At 34.1% G+C, this 18,124-nt stretch overlaps 1 protein-coding gene across 3 annotated transcripts in view; it reads right to left on the reverse strand.

Moving 5' to 3' along the window:
* The window catches only part of LOC114338660 (dynamin-1-like protein), a 90,208-nt gene that overhangs the window by 60,056 nt on the left and 12,028 nt on the right, over positions 1-18,124 (reverse strand). For all 3 annotated transcript variants that reach the window (XM_050658169.1, XM_050658171.1, XM_050658170.1), the window contains exon 3: positions 1,704-1,912. In XM_050658169.1, the coding sequence (XP_050514126.1) occupies positions 1,704-1,912 (209 nt within the window). The remainder of the gene's footprint in view (positions 1-1,703; positions 1,913-18,124) is intronic.

Below are 18,124 nucleotides of genomic sequence, written 5' to 3' on the forward strand. Positions count from 1 at the left end.
CGTAGAATTGTAAACTTTTTCTTATATAATAATAGACAATTTCAACTACCTATTCCCAAATTTTCATCCTTCCTTTATTTTTTTTTGGGTCAAATTGTTCTTTGATCGGGCTACCAGGCAAGTTTACTCTACTAAATTATGAAATTTTCACACTATTGACAATTAAGTTATATCGGCGATTTTTGTGTTTTCTGCGTTATTCTTTTAATTTTTAGATTTTTAGTTTAAATTTATAAAAAAAAACGGTTGTTTTTAGAACTACAGATCTACCGACGTATTCGTATAAAACTAGGGCGGTCCGATAAGTAGTTAGCCTTCAAAATAAAACGAAAATTTTGGAAAAGTGGCGATTTATTTCTGAACGTAGTCTCCTTTTAGTTCGATTCATTTGACCTAGCGATGCTTCGGATTCTTAAACTCATCTGAAAAATACCTTTTCTCGAGGTCTGCAAAGTAGGCTGTCGTCTAGGAACAACATGGAGAATGGCTTCCGAGAATGGAACAGCAGTCTATAGCCAAATTCGACCAATTTGGTCATGACGATGGCGGAGGTGTGAGCCTGAAAGTTGTCATGGTGGAAGAGTATTTTTTCTTCCCCAATTGGGTCTGTTTTTTCTAAAATTCGGCGTCGAATCGGGATAATAATGCGGCATAGTAAAGCCCTGTGATCGTTTTGCCCTTTTCCAGGAAGTTGATATGGGTCACACCTTGTGAATCCCAGAAAATGGTGGTCATCGCCTTTACGGCCGATTGGAGAGACTTCGCTCTCCTCGGAGCACGTTCGTGGGGTAACGTATCGACTGTTCCTTGGACTCTGGTGATTACCAATGGAGCCATGTTTCGTCGACGGTTATGAAACAACGTAGAAACTCATTTGGATTACGCTTAAACAGCATCAGACACTGCTCTGAAGTGCTGTCATGGTTGCATTTATTGTTCGAAGTTAGAAAATGCGGCAGCCATCGCGCTGACAGCTTTTTTATGCCCAAAATTTTATGCAAGATATGACCAACGACATCCTTTGAGATGCCTACTGTCTCAGCTATCTCACGCACCTTCAGTCGGCGGTCTACCAATACGAGATCGTAGATTTCTATCACATTATCCTCATTGGTAACCGTTTTCGGGGCACCTGGGAGTGACTTATCAAAAACAGACGTGCCACCACGTTGAAACTCGTTATACCATTTCTTGACGGTTTACATCGAAGAGTCGCCGTTTACAGCATTCAAGTACTTTTTGATTTCGCTGCGGGATTTCCCTTCTAAAAACAAGAGTCGAATCACCGACTGATACTGCTCTTTTTTCATTTTTCTAAAATCCCCAAACACGCCTGCTTACACACGCAGTCAAAAGAAAAAAAAAAAGAAAACAAAACTACGAGTCCGATTTGGCTGATGTTTTGGTATAGGTCGTCTACATAAATGTATTACACGATAGATTTCTCTTGCTTCAGTGGCGGCATCGAGAGGAGAGGCTAAGTACTTATAGGACCACCCACGTATAATATTTATGGATTAGCGTCGAAGGCAGACATGATCAATCAAAAAAGAAGATGAATCTGTTGATGTTTCTAGTCACGTTATTAGGTGTGAATCTGTGTTTTGACTTTACTTCTCCAAGAGGGTATAGTATCATTTGAATGACATTTTAGGAAGATTATGCACAATAAATCCTATATAAATACTCTTTCAACTAGGTACCTTTGTAATTCCTGGTAGATCCACTAATGTCAAATTCACAACTTTTGTTGAGTATATTTTTAGATTAATTGGTTCTGGGCAGATTCCTTTGTTATTGCCAGCCATACGACTGGTTTCATCCTCAATTTCAAGTCTAATTTTATCAAAATCTCTAAAAATCTTGTCTTTGGCATGAAGGAATACTCCCCAGTCATCCAGTTCCACGGTTCCTGTAAAAAATAATTGGCGTAGAAGAATTCAGTATTATTAACTATAATATTCTATCAAATAAATGTTTGTGTGTATTGTCAAAAATTAGTCAAGTGCCAGTAACATCTTAAAAATTAATTTTACATTCCATGCTCTTGAGAGAAGGAATTAAACATTAAACAATTGCTCAGTCGTTTTGGGAATATTTTGATAGATTAATTGTCAGAAACATAAAACAATTAGGGCAACTCCTCCTCAAATTACTTAAATGGAACGTTTCTTCTACTTCCTGAAAAAGGTTGATTTGTGGGTAACAACCTTTTACGATTCAACCGTCGATATACAGTGCGCTGGAATAAGTCTTACCCCCCATATTAACTAATTTATTTTTAGCACATAAGCAAAACGCTCGATCAGGTCGATTTTTAAAATAATGATAGTATATTATGGCATCGATGTTCGAACTCTATGTGATCCCTCTTCAGGTGACATTCATAACTTGATTTTTTTAAATGGAAAAGTACATCATGTGACACCTCATTTAAAAGCTTTTGAAATACTGATTACAAAAATGTATACTACTTGCGCAAAATTTCGATCAAATGCTTTTTAAATGCATTAATTTTTTCGAATCCTGAGAAAACTAATGAGTATATTTGAAAAATTTAAACGCAGAATGAAATTGAATTGAATGAATTATTACCGAGGGCCGAAAGTCCCTTAGAAGAAATAAAAAGTTTCTTTTGAATGATGTATTATTTGAAATTAAAAATCATACTAAATTTTCTCTTCGTTTTCACCCTTGTAACTTATTAAAATAAACATAGAAGTTTTTAGGGACTTTAGGCTCTCGGTAATACTGTAATCTTTCATTCTGCGTTTAAATTTTTCAAAAATTCTTATTAGTTTTCTCAGGATTAAAAAAAAAATGAATGTATTTAAAAAGCATTGGACCGAAATTTTGTCCAAGTATCATACATTTTTGTATTTCAAATCAGTATACATCAGTATTTCATAAGCTTTTAAATGAGGTGTCACATGATGTACTTTCCCATTTAAAAAAATCAAAGTTATGACTGTCACCTGAAGAGAGATCGCGTAAAGTTCGAGACATTGATGCTATAATATACTATGATTATTTTATAAAATAATCAAAATTTGTCTATCAATAAAAAATTAAGATCATTTGTTAACGTTTTAAAGAGGTCATTTTTGAATCTGAGTGTTAATTCACCAGTTTTTCTAAAATCTGTTAAGGGCAACGATCTAGTATAATGGTCAAATATATAATTAATGTTGTTCTGAAGATATTTCCTTGTGGCATTTTTATAATTAAGTATTTTCTATGGGAAATAAGCCACAATTTTACTAAAAAATGAATTTATTAACGTTTCGAAGCCCAAATCGGGTTTCGTTGTCAAAATACAAAATACTATTAAAATAAACAAAAATGTTGTTGCTAAGTAAAAAAATTCTTCTAATAATTTATTTAATCTGACTCATTTATATTGGCAATTCAGACGTATATTATACATTTTAAAGTAGAAGACTTTAAAATGATATCGCCAATATTTATGAGTTGCGTTCCTGGGACGACTTTAATAAAGATAGTTCATTCGATTACATGAAATCAATCCCAACTCAAGAATATCCGTCGCAAAAAAATCATAGCTTGTGACCTGTCTTTAAAAAGACAACCAAATGCAACGATGACAGTAAAATTCTCGCGTTAGAGATTCCATAGTAAATCACGAGGGAAAACCAGGAAAAAACCTCGTGATACTATCCCGACATCGTAAGTATTTGGTAATACATTTAATTTATCTTAAAAAAAACTTACCAAATTCTGACTTTAATATGTTTAAATTATAAATAATATTAATAATACATAGATATACAATAAGTAATACTAAAATATAAAATTTGTACTAACCCGATATGTTATTGACTTACTAATCGTGGTATTTTCTTTCTATTGACTTCCTCTTTCAGTATGGGTAACCACATCCTACTGCATTCTACCGAGGAATTTGCGACACAATTGGTTTCATTTAGCATAATTAGAGCTGCTTTTTTGATTTTTCTCTTTTTACTATCTGATTCTTTCAGGACTATACTTGAATATCTCCAATGAATCTCTTTTTTTTTAAGATAAATTAAATGTATGACCAAATACTTACGATGTCGGGATAGTATCACGAGGTTTTTTCCTGGTTTTCCCTCGTGATTTACTATGGAATCTCTAACGCGAGAATTTTACTGTCATCGTTGCATTTGGTTGTCTTTTTAAAGACAGATCACATGCTATGATTTTTTTGCGACGGATATTCTTGAGTTGGGATTGATTTCATGTAATCGAATGAACTATCTGTTATTAAAGTCGTCCCAGGAATGCAACTCATAAATATTGGCGATATCATTTTAAAGTCTTCTACTTTAAAATGTATAATATACGTCTGAATTGCCAATATAAATGAGTCAGATTAAATAAATTATTAGAAGAATTTTTTTACTTAGCAACAACATTTTTGTTTATTTTAATAGTATTTTGTATTTTGACAACAAAACCCGATTTGGGCTTCGAAACGTTAATAAATTAATTTTTTAGTAAAATTGTGGCTTATTTCCCATAGAAAATACTTAATATATAATTATGCAACAGAAAACATTGGGTGGAATGACTGTAGATGGCAATTGACTGGATCCCCTGTAGCATGGCGAAGGGCAAAATAGTCTTATTATAAAAACGTTTATAATAATTATTTCAGTTAAAGCATTTTAGTTACTTTTATTTCTTTGCCATTTTATGGTACCCAAGTAAAAAGGTAGACTGTCGATCGACATTGGAACATTATTTGTGATACACATTTGTGATAGACCAGTAAACGGTTAAGTATTTTATCAAGACATATTTCTAGGTATACAGATTATTTGGAATTTTTATGTTATTCATTAGCACTTAATCAAAAAATTGAACATTTGTTCATTTACTTAATTGTATATAATATATTAAAGATCAACCAATTAATCTAGAGAAACATAATAAATCAAACTAATCACCAGATAGTTGATTGAACTAATCTTCAAAATTTTATGTAAACAAACTTTATATTCTCAATACCTTGAAATACAGCTGTATGGTAAATAATTTAGCAAATTATCATCATATATAATTTATAACAACATAATACCTTCACTTATATGGGCAGAGAAATTAATCAAAAGAAATCCGTAAGTAGCGAAATTAATGTACGTATTACCAGTAGGAATCGTACATACTAATAAAAAATTGAGGACTTCGAAATTATTATACAAAAGAATCAAAAGACCTTCTACAGAACATTAATCAGACCCGCAGTAACCTATGGCTGTGAAACCTTTGCAAATACTAAAAAAGATGAAGCGCAACTCAAGACATTCGAAAGAAAGATACCGAGAAAAATATATAGCCTGGTGCAAGTGGAAGACGGCACATCTGAAGAGATAGTCTGTGGACGGTATCTTACGCTAGACATAATATAGACAGCACACCACACAGCAGTGCCGTGCTGAGATAAGGGTAAATAAATCAGGATGAGCATGACTAATGAAGATATTATGCAATTTAAGGAAATTATCAAGGAACTGATACATGAGACTACAGAGAAAGATACTGAGAAAAGTATATAGCCTGGTGCAAGAGGAAGACGGCACATGGATGATCAGGAGAAACGATGAAATTAATAAATTAAATGAAGGCTACGATATTCCAAGATTTGTGAAAAGTTAAAGACTGTCATGGCTGGGACATGTCCAGAGACAATAAGATACAAAAACAACAAAGAAAATATTACAATGAAAGCTGATATGAAGATGAAAAAAGGAAGGCCCAGAACCAGATGGCTTAAGAGGATACATACACACACTCAAAAATGTTTTGCATAATGTAATATTTTCAAAATTATCCACCAAATCTGGTGAAATCTATTTTTTTTAAATACTTTATTAGATATATCGTGAGCTTACTGCAAAAATCCGTTAAGTCCGTAATTGTTTTAGTCGAGGAAATGAAGCTGAAAAAATGGCAAAACCTCGCAATTTTTTCGTCTAGCATCGATTTCTACAAAAATTTGGGATTAGGCTCATTACACCCTCTAGTTCATTTTCTATATTGAGCCGTTGTACGCTTTTGTTTTTTTAAGGGTAACAACTACACCTAATTTTAAAAAATTATAAAATAACATTTTAAACTTTAATATTGTCAACATTTGGTTCTTATTAGTTACATAATAATTGTTTTATGCTTTAAGATATACTATCATAATATTTCAACCCTTAAAACCACCCTTGTTGGAGCTATATATAAAAAATTTACTTATCCTAAAAGAATAATTTCGGCTTGCATCGAGTTACATAAAAATTTGGGATTAGGATGATCTCACCCTGTACTTCATATTCTATATCATGCTTAAGGGCGTTGATTATTTTTAGAGGTGTAAACTACCCCTTATTGTCAAAAATTATATAAAAACATTGTAAACTTTAATATGGGTAAAATTTGGTTTTAATTGGTTAAATAATGATTGTTTTATACTTTAGGATATAATATCATAATATTTCAACCCTCAAAAACCACCCTTAATAACATTACAGTTTTTATAAGTAGATATTTTAATAGATCTATACAGAAAAAAAAAGTAGAATTAAAGAAATACAAAAACATTTATTTACACAAAAATACGAATTTACAAATACAGTACAACCTCGTTTAACCGGACTAACTGGGACCGGAAGCGATCCGGTAAATCGAAAATCCGGATAATCCGGAAATATAATAAGGTTAATAAAACTACATGTGAAATGATAACTTACTATATTTACACCCTATATGATTTACGCGAGCATTAGTTTTTATTTACAAAAAAGTCATTGATCTTCCTTTGTTTTAATTTTGTATGAAGTTTCAATGCATGCAATGACGATAATGCGGTATGTACATACAATTATCAAAATTATTTTTTTTATTTTTTCATTCCGGATTGATCCGGATAATCCGGGCATCCGGATGAACGAGGTCCGGATTAACGAGGTTGTACTGTATGTACAAATACAAATAGTTTTTTAGTCATCTTCCATATACGAACCGGTTCTGTGGTATTATACATACATTGAAAATTATCCATAGCAGATATCGACCTTTTTTTGATCATAAGTCGCTTAATTTTCAGGATAGAAACTTTTTATTAATATTTTTTGAGAGGCCTAACTATTTACTTGAAAAAAGATTATTTAAGTTTTCCTCGAAAAATGCAAAGTTTTTCTGTTATTTTACTTTGAATATTTCAAATTATGCATTTGACGAAAAAAGTTAACTTTAACATGCCGTATCTCGGTTTGTATTGGTCTTAAAGATATTACAGTAAAAGAATTTGGTTTGTGTTACTACAAGATACAATTTTAATATCTGCAGTTTTTTAGATCAAATGCATATTTTTCGAGGTACTCTTAAAAAACCCTCCGAAAAGTCGATTTTTTCATCGAAAAACTGTTACTTTCAAGCACGAATAACTCGAAAAATATTAGTTTTACGAAGAAAATGTAAAAAACATTTTTTTCTTAGAATTACTTTTTTCATCAATTTGCATGGTTAAAATGTAATAAAAAATTTCTGCCCCCGAGATGGGGTGGCAACCACCCCCAAGGTTTTAGCGTACAGCGGCATGATATAGAAAATGATCCTTGGACTATTCCCTACCTTTTGTGAAAATTTCAAGTAAATCCATGCTGGACGAAAAAATTTCGAGCCAAAATGCTTCATTTCCTCGACTATTTGTTTCGAGAAAATTAACTTTTAATGTTTACTGTCCCATTAAAACTAAACTATTAATTTCTTATAATTATTATTTGAAAAAAATAAAAGTTTGAAAGTTGATATATTTCGGCAATAGATATTTTGCTCGCAATAATATTATTGTTTATAGAGGATGCTAAAAAACAAGAAAATATAGGACTTAGATGAGTTTGGCAGAATAAAAATAGCGAAAATGTATTTTTAACAGTTTAATCTTAAACTAACACAACAAAAATTTTTTAGCATCTAAATTCCTTCAGTCTTCAATATCTTCATCACTATTGGTTGAGGAAGGAACTTCGTCTACAGCTGATTTCGATGTTGGCAACGATTTGTACCAACCGTGAAATTCTAGTACTGCCTCTATACTTTGATGGCTTATATACCTGCCTATGCCCTCTATACCTGCCTCAGTACTTGAGACATTTTCTTTATCAGTACTCTCACCGTCTGAGGAAGGTTCGTAATGTGGATCTTGAATTGAACAATCCGAGTCAAAATCTTATACTTCAGGAATCGTAATGATATCTTTTGTGAGCACTGAGGGAATCGAACAACTTGGACCAGCAATAATGTTTGGATCATCTTTTGTTGCTGAAGTAGAAACAAAATCAGGGGAATTATCTGAAACAACAGAATTGTAAATTTAACATCCTACGAGTTTCAAAAGTATACTAATAGAACATTATCTAAGATTTCACTTAGCTTCTAGCTAAAGTAATTGCCTACTAAATTGGTAGGTATTCATTGATAATAATAATTAGTATACTTACTTGGACAACTTGGACCAGCAATAATGTTTGGAACATCTTTTGTTGTTGAAGTAGAACCAAAACAAGGGGAATTATCTGAAACAACAGAATTATAAATTTAACATCCTATGAGTTCTAAAAGTATACTAATAAAACATTACCTAAGCTTTTACTTAGCTTCTAGCTAAAGTAATTGCATACTAAATTGGTAGGTATTCATTGATACTAATAATTAGTTGCAAATATCAGCAAGAAAATATTATGTACTCTGTTTAATAGATCTTTTAAAATAAAAATACATAATTTTTATCAAACATAACCTCACTCTTGGGAAAATTAAAAATAATATTAGAATCCACTATTAAATACATACCCAAATTTTGGTTCTCACCTTCTAATGCCATTAACACTAATTTTTCACATCTACTTTTGCCACTTGTCATCATTTTATTGACTAAAAAACTATAAAACTTAGCAAAGTAACACGTGGACGTGAGGTTTATTCGTTACAATGGGTACACGACAATTAGACCGAAATCATTAGACCGAAAGCAGTAGACCGAACTCATTAGACCGAAAAGCACTTTACCGAAACCTCACTAGACCCAACAGCATTAGACCGAAATGGTAAATAACTTTAAAAAGTTTGCAGTAAATTATGCTAAGATTTTGTATATATGTCTATTTGTTTATTGTATTTTTTTGTATTATTTTATATAGACTGTGTAAATTGTAACTCTGTACACTGTACAATCTGATATGAAATAATTTTCATCCGTTAAACAAATTAGTGAAGGTAAAAATAAATTAAGGGTAGAGTGACGTTAACACCATTTTAACTGTTTATAATAACCATCCAAATAACATTTAGTTGTAATTACTTTAGTTTTATCTCTTTTACTGCGACAAGTAAAAAGAACTGCTTTTCGGTCTTCTGCTGTTCGGTCTAGTGAGGTTTCGGTAAAGTGCTTTTCGGTCTAATGAGTTCGGTCTAATGATTTCGGTTTCTTTACAGTAAACCGTTACAATGAATATTTAACACAAAATAGTCTGCCAAAACAAGTTAGGTGTACTTATCTGATTTTTGCTGCATAAGCTATTCCCCGAAAAACATTGTGATAAACAGCAGAAATCGTTTAAAATGCCTTAACGGTTTTTAGCTGTATTGCATTGCATCATTTTGTTAAATATGTTTTTCTGCTATATCGGCTATGTGCTCTTAACTGATTTTTGTAGAATTTTTTTATTATAAAAAAATAAAAAAAAGTAAGATCCATTTGAAGCAACTTAAGTATTTTGCTTGTATAAGATTGTGTTATAAGGAAGTTAGTATATTTTGGTCACATTTAGATAAGTGCTTTCACTGAATGGGTTTTACCAGTCGATAATTTCTCTCTTTCTAATACTCTCTATGAACACACCCGAAAAATGACCAAACATGGACTTAACGGATTTTTGCAGTAAGCCCACAATATAAAATTGTATGTTTTGAAAAAAAAAACAATCAACAAAATTTAAAGGATTAACAATTTATTATTATTACTTATAATATGTATTATAAATATATTTTTTTAAATTTGTACAGATATAGGAACTAATACTTAATATGCCGTATTTCCACCTCTTGCATCAATGCAAGACTGAATGCGATGTCCCATGCTTCTTATAAATGTATTAATGTAGTTCTGGTCCATGGTGCCCCATTCTTCAATCGCTGCTATTCTAAGGTCTTGTAGTGTCCTTGGGGTGGCTGCCGGGACTGCATTTTTCTTTTAAGCATATCCCATCCGTGCTCAATAGGATTGAGGTCAGGTGAGCAAGGTGGCCATTGTAATCTGACGATATCTTCTGTCTCTAAAAAATCTGCCACATGTCTCGTACGATGGGGAGGCGCATTGTCGTCCATAAAAATAAATTTTGGACCAACAGCTCCTCGCCACAAGCGTACAACAGGCCTAAGAATGGTATCAATATAAATTTGTCCATTCATGTTACCAACAATAGGAATTAAAGGAGTTTTATTATTTAGCATGATGCCGCCCCTAAACATTATGGAGCCACCTTGATATGGGACTCTTTGGACAGCTGTCGATTTGGGTTCCCTGTCTATCCTGTCGATTTGGGTTCCTCCAAATCCTAATTCGGCGATTATCCGACAAAAGGCTAATTTTGGTTTCATCAGAAAATAACACGTTTCCCCATCTGTTGTCATGCCATTGTAAATGTTCATTGGCCCATTCCAGTCGAGTTCTTTTCTGCTCTAACGTAAGCTTTGATACAAACAATGGTCTTCTTGTAAATAAATTCGCCGAATGTAACCTGTTTCTAATAGTCTGATCGCAAATTAAAATATGAGCTTACTGGAGCTCTCTTCTAATAGCTGGGGCAGTCATAGAGGGGTTTCTCCGGGCAGTTAACGTTAAAAAGCGTTCTTAGACATTGGTAGTAATTCTGGGTCTTCCGCTTTTTGGACGATCGCTAACAGAATTCGTCTCTCGATATTTTTTCAGAATCAGAGACACATCACTCTGATTAACTCCAACCCGGACAGCAACGTCGACTTGTGTGTGGCCTTCCTCAATCAAAGTAACGATTCTAGCTCTGTTGAACTCAGATATCACTTGCCGATTCATATTGTTCACTACAAAGTGAATAAAACGCACACCAATTTTTACAAATATCGGTTTTCGAAAACTGATGAACGTAATATGAATACTGAGAATCTTTGCGACGATTAAAAAACAAAAAACAACCAATAAAATACATTATTTTAGTAGACAAAAAAAAATCAGTGCAAAAAATTTTAAATGAGAAACGTTCAGTGGCGTTACAGATAATATGCAAAACATGTTTGAGTGTGTGTAGGTCTTGCAGGTAAAAAAAGTGACTTTAAAAAAAAAATTATATCTTGAAAACTAAAAATTATTTTTATTTATAATTGGAACATGTAAAAGTATAGTACTTAAGGCACTCTCAAAAAAATTTCAGCCAAAAATATTCATTTTTGTAGAGTTGACTGCAATTTTTCGTCAACAGCCCTTTTTTTGCAGTGGGCAGCATAACTAAGTCCAGTCTCATCTGAAATAAAAAAAAAAAATTCTTGTAGCTTATACCTCTGGCTAGTGAATGAACGAAGGAATTTTTATTAGGTGTAGTCGTTTTTGTTTTATAAAAAAAAACTACTTTAAAAGTGGTCATTTTTGAAAAAATGAGAAAAATTGGGGTCGAACATGTGTTTAAACTTATGTAAAATCTTCAATTTTTTAAATTCCTTCGTTCATTCACTAGACAGAGGTATAAACTACAAGAAACTTTTTGATTTTTTAATTTCAGATGAGACTGGACTTAGTTATGCTGCCCACTGCAAAAAAGGGCTGTTGTCGAAAAATAGCAGTCAACTCTCCAAAAATGTACCTTAAGTACTATACTTTTACATGTTCCAATTATAAATAAAAATAATTTTTAGTTTTCGAGATATAATTTTTTTAAAAAGTCACTTTTTTTACCCGCAAGACCTATGTAACCCCTTAATGATGTGGAACACGACCTGAAAACTATTAATGTAAGATAATGGAGGAGAAGGGCACAGCCAGAGAGGCAAATGCTTAATCAGGGTTATGATGTTGTCCGATTCCCAAACGCCACTGTATTCTGTCCTGAGTTAGTTGTTCATTTAGATTTCGAGTGCTAATCGCTTTCATAACTCCCAGATTCCAGCTCTGTGGTGGTCTTCCACGTTTTTTCTTCTCTGAGGGTTGCCACATCATAGTTTTTTTTAGGCAATCTTTCGTCACCCATTCGCTGCTTAAATAAATGTTTTTATTTATTATGCTTTTGTACATTTTTCAAGGTAGCCTCTAATTATTGAAATATAATAATGTGACATAATGTGACAACAAAGCCTTATTTTCTATTGTCACGGTCCCAGGCCGGCCCTGTCAACGCCAGAACTTTCTGGCGCCGAAGTGTCTGAAACCCTGTTCGTCGGCGAGACAGCTGTTTACGAACGTATCGGCATATCTAGAAGGTCACCTAATACACCTTTCTTTTGTTGCTTTGTAAATAATACACATCTTTCGATTTTTTCTGGAAATCAGTAGATTAATTTTTATAACTATATAAAGAGACATTTTTGAAATTAGAGTTAGTTATAAATTTGTAGTCGTCGGTCGAGTAACATTTTTCGATGTTCGGACGCGAAATAAATGTAAATGTAAATGGTACATATTAGACATTTAGATAAATTGTTGTTTTAGTGTAATCTTTAATAAAGCCGTGGTTATTTTGTAACGAATAGAAATAATGTAGTATTTTAATGTTAAGTTTGTAAATTAGTGTTATTAAAGGATATAAATTCAGTGTTCTTTATTTCTTTAAGTGTAAGTTATTAAAAATAAATAAAGTCAATTAAATTAAACTTAGTGCCTAAAAACATAAACAATAAAATAGTAGAGTCAATCGCGTAACAAAATGGTGCAGAAGTGGGATACTTGAAATACATAAATTTAACGTAAATTTTCGGTTTAAATAGAGTGTGGAACTTTTAAAAATAAATAAAATATAAATCGTAATAAATAAAGTGTGTGACAATGTCTTCACAACATAAGAAAATCACTGAATTGATCGTTAAGGAGCTCCGCAACCAGTTAGAAGAGAGAGACATGGACACTACTGGGAAAAAGGCTGATCTAGTCGAACGTCTAAAGAACGCTCTTCAAGAAGAGGGTAAAGATCCAGAAACCTATTTGTTTGAAGACAAGCATGCTGCTGTGATCTCGTCGATTTCGAAAGTATCGACAGACATTACATCGCTAGAGAACAAAGTTTCGATAGACATTACATCGTTAGAGAGCAAAGTTTCTAGTGAAATCTCCCAAGTTTCCTCCGATGTTTCTAAAGTTTCGACAGACATTACATCGTTAGAGAAAAAGGTTTCTAGTGAAATTTCCCAAGTTTCCTCGGATGTTTTGAAGGTTTCGACAGACATTGCATCATTAGAGAAGAAAGTTTCGGGTGATATTTCATCCCTTGACAGCAAAATGACTAACGAGATCTCTAAAGTCACTTCGGATTTTGACGACAAGATATCGTCCATAAAATCTACCTTTGAAGAAAAGATCAAGGAAATAGAAAAGAAACTGGAGGAAACGGAAAAAGTGGTGGAACCCATCTTAACAGATATTAAAGATGATGAAACCAAATACAAGTTGGAGCCACGGTCGATAGTTGAAGGGAGTGTAGGTCGTGCCCGTGTTAAGGTGCCAAATTTCGACGGAAAGTCATCATGGAACAACTACATGAAACAGTTCGAATCGGCGGCCAGAGCGAACGGATGGTCCGAAAAAGAAAAAGCTGTAAACCTCACTATTGCTCTTCGAGGCGACGCTTTGGATGTCCTCCAGACCATAGCCGTAGAGGAGACAGATGACTTCGAGCAGCTTAAAAAGAGACTGAATATGCGATATGGGCACGAACATTTAGAGCATGTCTATCAGTCGCAATTTAAAAATCGAAGACAAAAGAAAGATGAATCTCTTCAAGAATACGAGGTCGATATTGCCAGGTTGGTACGATATGCATATCCAACAGCTCCCGAAGACATGATGGAAAAGTTGGCTGTTCAAACATTTATTGATGGCCTTCGTGATCATGAAATGCAAAGAACACTGCGATTAGCTCGTCACAAGACGCTGGTCGATGTCTTGTCTGCCGCCCTCGAATACGAATCAGCTACCCAGGCCTCTGGTGGGTACAGTAAAGTGAGGACTGTGAAAGAGGAACAGGATGAGGACAAACTTGACCAGCTTGTTAATATGGTGAAAGACATTGCATCCAAGAAAACGAAGACCATAAGGTGCTGGAACTGTGGGGAAATGGGGCACGTACGGAGTTCATGTAAGTACCCTAGGTACAATAACAATCAAGAGACTCACCAGCAGGAAAACTAGAACGGGTCGGCCTTAGGGGGGCAGCTTCGACCCGCAACTTTTCCAAAGACCCTCTCATACTAATAGCTTCTTTGAAATGTCGTGAGGATAGTGTATATGTGGATGGAGAAATAAACGGTAAAAAGTATACATTGTTGGTGGATACCGGAGCGACCAGGACCATTATACGACCGTCAGTTATAAACAGCCGTAAGAAACTCTTACCAACGAGGTTGCGACTGCGGACTGCCACAGGTGAAAATGCCAACATCCACGGAGAAATCCAGATACAATTAGGGATTGGAGCAGAAAAGTTCGTCCATACTGTCATAGTTGCAGACATCGAAGAAGATGTTATATTAGGAATGGACGTAATGAATTTGCATGGATTTCAGTTGGATTTTAAGAACCGGGTAATCAAAGTTGGCAACGAGGAGGTATTTCTTCATCCACATGATGACATCACTGTGCTAGCAGCCATTAAAGAAGATACAGTTGTGCCTGCGAGGAGTGAAACGATCATCGTAGCGCGGCTACAGGGAATTGTGGAAGAAGGAACACCTATTATGATGGAGCCATGGAACCACGACGAGGAGGTTGGCCGAGGAATCATAATTGGAAAGGAATTGGTTACTTCGGTAACAGGGTAATACTACGAAGATAGGATATATGAAACTGGAGATTAATGGAAAGGAGTGGAAATGGGACCATAATAAAGAGAAACTTATACTAACTCACAGAAATATCGGGGAAGGGACTTCAAAAAACTAAAAGAAAATAATGAGACCGGACCCACAACAATGACAACCAAGGCAATGAATGGGAAAAGCGATAGGGAAAAAGATGATGCAAAGGTAAACAAGGATGAAAATAGGAAAAAGGGGAAAGCTAGATTGCAGAAAAAAGGAGAGATAAAAATGGGAACATGGAATGTGAGAAGCATCAATGGAAAAGAGGAAGAACTGGTAGAAGATATGATAAGACAAAAAATAGAAATACTAGGAATAACAGAAACGAAGATGAAAGGAAAAGGTCTTAAGAAAATACACAAAGGATATTGGTTACTTTGGGTAGGAGCGGATACAAAAGAGAGAGCAAAAGAAGGAGTCGGGATAATAATTGCACCGGATAGACTACAACACGTTATAGAAGAAACATATGTTAACCAGAGAATATTATCGGTGAAAATTAAACTGATGGACGAAGAAATATGGACAATAATAACAGCCTACGGAGTAAATGAAGATGCAAGAAAGGAAGAGAAAGATAAATTTTTCGAGGAGCTCCAAATGCAAATTGATAATGGGGAAGAAAACATAATTGTAATGGGAGATCTAAACGGTAGAGTCGGAAACAACAACAGCGGAATAGAGGAGTGCATGGGAAAAGAAGGAGAAGAAATGCTAAACAGAAATGGTGAAAGAATAATAGAAATATGTATGGAGAATAAACTAGTTATAACAAATACAAAATTTAAACATAAAGAAGTACACAAATACACGAGAGTACAAGACAGCAGAAACGAAAAATCAATCATAGATTACTTTTTGGTAAGCAGCAACAAATGGAAAAGAGTACAGGATACGAAAGTGAAAAGAGGCTCGGAGATTGGCAGTGACCACCATCTAGTAATAATGAGAATGAGAACAACAGAGGAAAAAGAAGAAAAGAGAAGAAAGGTAGTAAATGAAAAAATAAAAAGTTACAAATTAAAAGAGGAAATATATAAGAAGAAATTCCAAGAAAAATTAGATAATACTTTGAAAGGTAGGGCAAAAAATACAAATATAGAAAAAAAATGGGAATATCTAAAAACCAGCATAATCAAAGCAGCTGAGGAAACTTGCGGGAAAGCAAAAATAGCAAACACTAACATGAGGAGAACAGAATGGTGGACGGAAGAAATACGAGAGAAAATAAAGAACAAAAAAGACAAATGGAAAAGATACCTAAGCACAAAACACCCGGAAGATTACGAAGCATATAAAGAAAAAAGGAAAGAGGTTAAAATAGCGGTGAAAGCAGGAAAGGAAAGGTCATGGGAGATATTTGGACAAAAAATGACAAAAAATTATAGGGAAAACCAAAAACTCTTCTACGGCGCATTAAAACAACTCAGACAAAAGAAAGAGCACACGATGCCGAATATAAAAGACAAGAATGGAAACGTACTAACAGAAGAAAAACAAATAATGGAAAGATGGAGAGAACATTTCAAAGAGCTAACTCATGTAGACAAGGACAACATAGGGGAGATACAAGAAAGGAATGAAGAACAACAAGTGGAATCCATAACAAGAGAGGAATTAGAGAAAGCAATAGAAAGAGTAAAACTGGGCAAAGCACCAGGCAAGGATCATATCACCCCGGAAATGATAAAATTCATGGGGACAGAGGGAATGGATAGCATGAAAGAACTAATGAATGATATCATAAATAGAGCAGAATTACCAAAGGACTGGAAGAAAGACATTATATTACCAATACACAAAAAGGGAGACAAGAGAAACTGTAATAATTACCGAGGTATCACCATATCAAGTATCCCTGGGAAGGTATTAGCAAGAATACTAGAGACAAGAATAAAAACACAAATAGAAACAACTATGGAAGACACACAGTGTGGATTCAGGAAGGACAGAAGCACGCAAGACCTAATATTCACATTAAGACAAGTAAGTGAGAAGGTAATCAAGAAAAATAGAGAGATACATATGTGCTTCATTGACCTGGAAAAGGCGTTTGACAGAATCCGAAGAAAGGACGTTTGGAAGACACTAACAGAAAGGGGAGTCGACAGACACATAATAGAAGTAATAAAGGATATGTACAAAAATAATACAAATACAGTAAGAACCAATAACGAGGAATCCAGAGAATTTTCTACAAGTCAAGGCGTCAAACAGGGATGCGTGCTGAGTCCACTGCTATTCTCAGTGGTACTGGATGAAGCGATAAAGAAAGCCAAGAGAAGAATGAGAAAACTAACATTAGGATACTGGCAAATGAAACAGACTCAACTATCGGAGCTACTATTTGCAGACGACATGGTATTGATAGCAGAAAACAGAGAAGACTTACAGAACAATCTTGAAATCCTAGAAGAAGAACTATCAAACATAAATATGAAAATTAATACAGAGAAAACAAAAACAATGATAATTTCAAATACGAGGAAGACACACGCAATAGAATTAGACGGGAAACAACTAGAGCAAGTGGAATATTTTAAATACCTAGGAGTAATAATCGAATCAAATGGTAAACAAGACATGGAAATAAACGAGAGAATGGGACGAACAGGAAGCTTATTTAACACTATGAAAACAACATTTTTTGGGAAAAAAGGGATACCGGAAAAAGTAAAAACGGCAGTCGTTAAATCAGTAGTTAGACCAACAATCATGTATAGCAGCGAGACATGGACATTGACGGGGAGACAAAAATCCAGAGTCAATGCTATGGAAATGAGGTTCCTGAGGAAAATAGCAAACAGAAAAAGGACAGACAAAATACGAAACGAAACAATTAGACAAAACCTAAAACTAGAACCAATCAATGAAAAAATAGTAGAAGGACAACTTAGATGGTTCGGGCACGTGTGTAGAATGTCGAACGAGAGGCTAACAAAACGAGTGTTCGAAACGAGAGTGCAGGGGAAAAACAAAAGAGGGAGACCAAGAGTTATGTGGGTAGATGAAATCAGGAAAGAAGTCGAGAAGA

This window comes from Diabrotica virgifera, chromosome 8 (assembly GCF_917563875.1).
Source record: "Diabrotica virgifera virgifera chromosome 8, PGI_DIABVI_V3a".
Classification (NCBI taxonomy): Eukaryota; Metazoa; Arthropoda; class Insecta; order Coleoptera; family Chrysomelidae; genus Diabrotica; species Diabrotica virgifera.